The sequence below is a fragment of the Canis lupus genome, chromosome 5, assembly GCF_003254725.2.
Source record: "Canis lupus dingo isolate Sandy chromosome 5, ASM325472v2, whole genome shotgun sequence".
NCBI classification, from domain to species: domain Eukaryota; kingdom Metazoa; phylum Chordata; class Mammalia; order Carnivora; family Canidae; genus Canis; species Canis lupus.
The window spans coordinates 41,439,706-41,446,817 of NC_064247.1; the positions used below are offsets into that span (position 1 = coordinate 41,439,706).

The 7,112-nt window shown below is 62.0% G+C and overlaps 1 protein-coding gene across 1 annotated transcript in view; it reads right to left on the reverse strand.

Annotated features, from left to right (window-relative positions):
* The window catches only part of LLGL1 (LLGL scribble cell polarity complex component 1), a 17,858-nt gene extending 10,848 nt beyond the window's left edge, over positions 1-7,010 (reverse strand). Inside the window, exons 1-4 of the mRNA XM_025428162.3 lie at positions 6,846-7,010; positions 3,405-3,502; positions 1,206-1,287; positions 983-1,113 (exon numbers count right to left, since the gene is read on the reverse strand). Coding sequence (XP_025283947.1) covers positions 983-1,113; positions 1,206-1,287; positions 3,405-3,502; positions 6,846-6,926 — 392 coding nt within the window. The 5' untranslated portion in view covers positions 6,927-7,010. The remainder of the gene's footprint in view (positions 1-982; positions 1,114-1,205; positions 1,288-3,404; positions 3,503-6,845) is intronic.
* Positions 7,011-7,112: the final 102 nt, after the last annotated feature.

Here is a 7,112-nt window from a genome sequence, read left to right on the forward strand (position 1 = left end):
TGCTGAGGACTGGTGTGGAGGGGGCTGGGCTGCTTCTGGTAGCTCCTTAGGGCCCCTGCGTGCTCACAGAGGCCCAATGATCAAGTGGGCTGGCGCACCAGAAAGGCAATGGTGGCGGCTACGGGCATCGTAATTAGCTCACTCAATTATTCATCAGGATGTTGGGAAGGAGAGGGATAAAAATAGGTTCCCCAGGTCTTGGAGACAGGCTCCCAAGCCCCTCCCACACACCAGGAGGGGAAGGCAGGAACTAGGCCAGTGCCTGGGCCAGGATCACGGGCACCAGGACACACATGACCCTCCCGAGTCCCACCCAGGAACCCCAGTCACCAGCCCACGGAGGACCCCCTGACTTTGCAGGAGGGCTCAACTGACCCTGAATGCAGATGCTGGAAGAGCAGCCCTGGAGCAGGAGTGGGCGCAGCACCCCTGGCTGAGTCTCCCCCCAACCGTGAGAGCTGAATGTGGGGGGGGGTATCACCCAGCCCCCAGCAGGGGCAGGACAAGCCTCCCACTGAGGCCGTATAGAAATCCGGAAGCTACTCTGACCGCTTTGGCAAGGGCCAGCAGGGCCAGGGACATGCCCATCGGGGGGCCAGGCCCACTCCACTCCCCTACAGTGTCCTGCTGGCACCTTCACAGCCTGGTGGGACCCTCCTTGCCCCCAAACCTGCCCATCCAGCTACACACACTATGGCCTGTTGCCCCAGCCCCAACCGTTAAAAGGCCCCAGTGGTCGCCGGAGCATGGACACTACGTGCTCACCTCAGACTCAGCCAGAGTCCCCTATTTAACACCCGCCACGTCCATGTGGCACATCTCTCCAAGATCGGGCCCAGCTCGATGTACTCTTCACCCTGAACTCTAGCACAGGGGCAGCTTTGTGTGCCCACAGTGCTTCTGCAAGGCTGGCTCCAACCACGTCCAGCAGGCTCCACACCCCCATGCCCGGCAGCAGGTCCCCAGTCAAGTCCTCCAGTACCTGGCACTGTCAAAGCCCGGCCGACTAGGTGGCTGGAAGCTGAGCGCTTCCTCCAGGTGGGCGCAGCCATGGTGGTGGACAATCTCCCAGAGGTGAAGGCTGCTATCATCCAACAGAGTTAGCAGGCGGCCCTGGGGGATGAGCAGAGACCGAGCCTGGGCTGGGCTGGGCTGGGGTGGGGAGGGTGTGGGGGCTGTGGGAGTGGGCAAGGGTAGAGGCTCACCTGGCCGGGTAGGAAGTGCATCTGGGTGACGGTGGCTGTGTCCCGGTGTAGGCCAGTGAACTCCACACCAGGTGCACCATAGCTGCATGCACAGGTCAAGGACAGAGGCAGACACCGGAGATCCTCCTTCCCAAGAGCCATTCCAACAGGTCCCAGCCAGCCCAGCCTTCTGAGGTCCAGATGGGACCCCTCCTCCAGAAAGCACTGCCTTGTACCCACAAGATATCCCCAGGCTCTGAGCGCAGGCTTTGCTCTGCTCCTGCAAGTTGGTGCTGCTGTGTGACCTTCACTTCCTCATCTGTAGGATGGGCTGGTGAGCCCCACTCTCACCTTGTAGGACTGATGCAGGGCAAGTGAGAATAAAAACAGCTAGCACACTTGGCCCAGGCCTGGCACATGGTCAGCGTCCCGCTCTGTGTCAGCCTAGTGTGTGCTCCCACGTGCATAAGAGCTAGGCCCCACAGGTTGGGAGCACACAGGCAGAGGGGCCAGGCCAGGCCTGGGCACAGAAGCCTGGGGCAGAGGAGAGAGTCCAGGCTGCCTCTTCCCACAGCTCCAGGTCAACCTCCAGTTATGGACAAGGAAACCAACCTCCCTCCAGGGCAGGCAGCCAGTGGCCCCCACTGTGACCGGGGAGAGGCTTCGGCCTGCCCATTTCACAGACAATACACAGAGGCTTGGAAAGGGGTGAGCTGTCTCAAGTGCCAGGTGCCAGCACCAGAGTCACAGTAGCTCCAGGTTGGACAGTGGTCAGGCAGGGGGCCTTGGGAGGGAGGGCTGAGAGGGGTCAGCGTTGCCCGGCAACAACACAGGAGCCCTTGCTTCCAGCCAGAGTTGGGATTCCCTGCAGGAGCCAGGAGAACACAGAAGAGGGGACAAAAGAGAGGGCAGGAGCTGCTGGGCGGGAACCAAGGTTGCCAAGGAGACGGGCTGCCCCTGAGGGGGAGGGGTGGCTTCTGGGGCCAGCCTCAGTTTCCCAACCCAAGGCTCCAGGCTAGGGTAGTTTGGGGGAAGAAACGAGGGGAGAGAGGAGAGCCCCAGCCTCCTCCTCTGAGGCTGTCTCCTGGTCAGTACATCAGGTTCTTTGTGAGCACAAGGAGCACGGAGGGATGGCTCCAGTGACTAACGGAGTTGCAGGGCGCAGGGCACTGAGCAGCCACTGACAGGGAGAAAGGGGCTTCAGGAACACGATATACACGAGTGAGCAGGACTGCAGCGTGGGGGCGGGCAGAGGCCAGGCAATGCACGGCCCCCAGGGCCAGTGGGGGCTCAGGGGCGGGGGTCCAGGCCCTGTCCCTCCCCACCCCACTCCCTGCTCCGCTGGGGCCTCAGGGGCCCGTGGGAGTGGAGGGGCATCCCTGTCCAGCCACACTCCCCAGAGAAGGCAAACTCAAACCACAGGCCCAGGCACCCACCCCTGTCGGGCCACCTTGCCCTGGAGAGGGAAGACCCCAGGCACTGACTCATTTTGCTGCCAACCAGTGTCCCTGGCGAGGGTACTGAGAGCCAGAGAAGTGAGGGAGAGCACCCCTCACCCAGCAGCCCCCAGCCAGGCCCTCCACCTGGGTTTTCCCACCCAAGGGGCTTCATGGAGAGCAGCAGGGGTGGGGTTCTCCACTGCAGGCAGGGAGGCATTCAGCTGCCTGCTTGCCCCTCCAGCACCCCCCCCCACCCTGTGCCTGCAGGAAAATGCCCGCTTTGTGTGGCTCACACGGCCCATTGTGCAGCCGCCAGCACCCAGGTGGGGGCCGCGCAGCGCTCACCATGCTGAGCCTGGCACGGCCCCCAGCCTCTCGGCTCAACACATGTGTCTTCACACTTGCACACACGAGTGTCTGGTCACTGGAGCCAGGCCCACTGTGAGACCCTGGCCCACCAGCCACCCTTGCAGGGGTACAGTGTATGACCAGTGTCCTGGCCCAGCATCCCCAGTCAGTTGCTGGGACGATGGCAGGGTTGCCTAGGTAACTGGCTAGCTGAAATGCAGCTAGGGACAGCTGTGACCACCGCCAGCTGACCCCTCCCCCACAAACACTTCTGTAAGGAAGAGGCTCAGGGCAGAGGCCACACCAACCTCCACCAGAACCCCTGCGCCAACTGCAGCCTCCAGGGCCGGGCCGGGCCCAAAGAGCCTGTACACAGGGGGCTGCAAGCAGGAGGTCCTGATGGGCCCTGAAGGCCATGGTTCGAAAAGGATACATCTTGACGGCCCCGGACCTTGTGCCGATGGCCATGATGCGAAGCTCTGAGTCGAAGGCCAGGGCGCTGGGCTGGTTGGGGAAGCCATGCTCCACAGTCTGCAGGGGGCGGGAGGGCATTGGCACAGGCACTGCCCCCCTCCCCCGCACACCTGAGGCCCACCCCAAGGCAGCCTCCACACTAGCAGAGCTGCACAATAGACCCGTGCCTCAGTGTTCTCAGCTCTAAAACAGGCGATCACACCTCCAATCCACATGGCAGAGGCCTGCCCCCGGCCAAGGCTTTGTCCTTCACACCTGTGTCCGGCCCGCTGTGTGCAGGGCTCTGGCAACAGAGAGAAGCAGGACCCACAAGGTACCAGCAGAGTCAGCCCTACCCATCCCATGGAGTAGGGGTCTGCACCCTGCTCCGGGAGGAGAGGTGCCATGCCCTCTGAGGCCCACCAGCCCCACATGGAGATGGGAGGGCAGCACCTGGATCAGCTAGGTCAAGGCTCTTGACCCTCTCCCTCCCCCAGGGCCCCTCCTCCTGGTAGGGCCAGCCACAGGGCAGACCCCTGCCCACCAGGTTCTTGCTCCTTCCTTCCACTCACTACCCGCTCGTGCTTTCCTTAGTTTTCCCACAACCACCAAGGAACTCCTACTCATCCCCAGATGCCGGACTGGAGCACCCCCTACCCCACCCCCATCCTCGACACCAATGTGGGACATGACACATGGGTCCAGCTGTCTCCTGACCAGTGCCTCAGGAAGACATACATTTCAAAAGAAAACTGTGGTCCGCAGGCCTGTTGGCCCAGCCTCCCTCCTGCCTCAACTAATCCAGGAAGGGACTGAGCTCTCTCTGCAGCCTGCTTGGTTGGATTCAGGCTAGTCAAAACATTCTCGACACCTCAGTGTCCCATGTGCTCACTAGGGGCAGTGAGCCCACCTGAGGACAGAGTAGCCCATTTGGCTGGGGGTGCAGAGGGAGAGCTTCCCATGCTCATACCAGAGCTGACCAGGTCTAGCCAGTCCCTTCCTCTGCTCAGGACCCTCTTGGGGCTCCTACCTCACCACCTGGCCCCTGTCTGCCCTCCTCCTCCCTCCCTCCCCTAGCTTGACTGCTGGGCCAATGCCCTTCTGCTCTCCTCCAATTTACTAGGCAGGCTCCTGCCTCAGGACCTTTGCATCTACTGTCCATCTACCTGGACACCCAGCAGTGCCCAAAGAGGGCTCCTCTCCATTACTCAGCTCTCAGCTCAGGAGTCAACTCCTCAAAGCCCTCCCTAAACCACCCTGCTCTAGCAGCCTCCCTGTTCCCATACTCCTTACCCTCACCCCACTTTACTGTAACCACAGCACTGGTCATCATCCAAACTGCTGCACATTTTACTCTTTTGCTGTGGCTTTTTACTATATCCCCCATGAGTATATCAGCACCCCAAAGAGGCATTTGTCTCTCTTGGTCACTGTGGTGTCCCCAATACCTAGAAGGGGGCCCCTCACACAGTAGGAGCTCAAGATTGTTAAACTGACATAGAGTAGACATCCCACAGGCAAGCTATGGGCAGGACAGAGATTCGGATGCAAGACAGTCCAAGGTCCATGCTTGCTTCTGACCCTTCCCACCACTCGGGAATCTGGGATCTATTTGTTCTCTAGTGATCACCTATCTCCTCGTGTGAGCAAGCCCCTACCCCAAGCCTCACCCTTCCCACCAATGCCACCTACTCAGAATAGGGCCTCACTGGCCTTAGCAGGGAACCCTTGGCTTCTGCTGACCCAAGGCCAGTCAGGAGGAGCCCAGCCTCGCCACCATCTATCTCCACTATCTCCACTTCACACCCCGACTCACTGGCTGATGAAGTGACACCTACCCCCAGCATCCTTCTCCTCTCACCTCACAGGGGCTCTTGCTCACAGCCACCCAGCATATGAAAGAGACCAGCGGGGAGACCCCGGGCACCAGCCACCCTTCTGGGCCTCCCAGGCCCCTGCAAGTTCTCAGCCACCATGTCGAAGGCCCCAGCAGCCGCCATCACCAGGAAACCCTGCCTGCCCCAAAGGACATTTCCACCTTGACCACTTCAGATCCAGCCATCCTAGAGCTTTCTCTTAAACAAGAGTCTCCTGGAGTCTGGCTCAGGACTACAGCAGCCCTTCCAAAAACCCCTGCACCTCAAAGCTAAAGTCAAACCTCATCGACAAGGGTCCACGAGGACAGAGTGCCCCGACTCACTCTCTGACTCTGGGCAAGTCGTCATCCCTCTCTGAATCTCCATTTTCTCACCTATATGATGGGGATAGTAACTCTAATCCCCAAGAGCAGTGAGGGGCTGTGCAATCAGAGGTCTGGAGTAAAACTGAGCCCGGAAGCAACACCCCAGAAGTTAGCAAGGGAAAGGCTGGGGCCCGGATCAACCACGCATGGGTGCAAAGGTGGAGGGGAGGAGGGAGTGGAAGGTAGCCTCAGTACTGTGGCCCCTCTTGCCCTACCCAGGAAAAGAAAGGAAGGAGCAACCATCTCTCCACGTTGGCCCAAAGGATAGGTCAGCAGGCCCATGTGATACAGGGAGCCAGAGCAGGGAAAAAGGTGGCCCCGTTTTATAGCAAGGAAAACTGAGGCCCCAGGAGTGTATTCATCTACACAGCCAGGCATCTTCTCTGGAGCCCCCAGCAAAACAGGGCAGGGCAGAGCCCCCAAGGCAGAGCCCCGGGCCTTGGGGGAGGGGACGAAAGAAACAGGGAAAGGATTTCCCAGCCCCACCCCCCAACATCTGCCTCCGTTCCTCACCCCTCCCCACTGGCCTGGGTGCGAAAGCAAAACAAACTGGGGCCCTGGGCTGCCCCAAGGGCTGAGCGGGGGCTCCGAGGGCCCCCAAAGGAAGAGAGATAAAGAGACGGAGACCGAGAGCCAGAGTGAGAGTTCCAGAGACCTTACGGAGACACATGGAGGGCGAAGAGACACGCAAAGACTCAGAGATGAAGAGACAGAGAGACGAAGAAAGAGAAGGGATACGCAGAGACACACAGGGACAGAGGCAGACACCCCCTCCCCAGACACAGGCATAGGATAGGCTAGGACAGGAGGTGATCACAGACCGAGGCGGGGCAGAGACCCAGGACATGTAAAGAGTCGCACAGGGACAGAGAGAGACACCGACCCAGGGACACGGAGACCCGCAGAGCCAGGGCCAGCGAGGCCCACAGGGACCCGGGGGAGCGGACTCGGAAAGTCAGCAGGGGACCCAGACCCACCCAGGGTCCGGGAGTGGAGCCGAGGAGGAGGCGAGAAGTGGGGCCCGCCGACGGGCGCGCGACCCGGCCCCCGCGCCGCGCCTCGGCCGGGCGCCCCCTCCCCCCGGGCCCGACGTGGCTCCGGCCCCCGCGCCCCCGGCTCGGGCCCCCGGCTCGGGCCCCCGGCCCGCCCCCTCCCTCTGCCCGAACCGCCGCGCCGCACCTTGTTGAAGGCGAAGAGCTCCTGCTTGAGCTTCTCGCGCTGCGGGTCAGCGCCCTGCCGCCGGAACCGAAACTTCATCATCTTGCGTCCGGCTGCCGGCGCCGCGCCCGCCGCCGCCGCCGCCGCCGCCCGCAGGATGCGCCGCGCGGCCCCGCGGGTCCTGAGGCGCGGGCGGGGCGCCAGGCGGCCCGGACGCGGGCGCGCGGGGCGGGGCCTGCACGGGGGCGGACGCAGAGCGCGACTGACGTACAACCCGACCAATGGGTG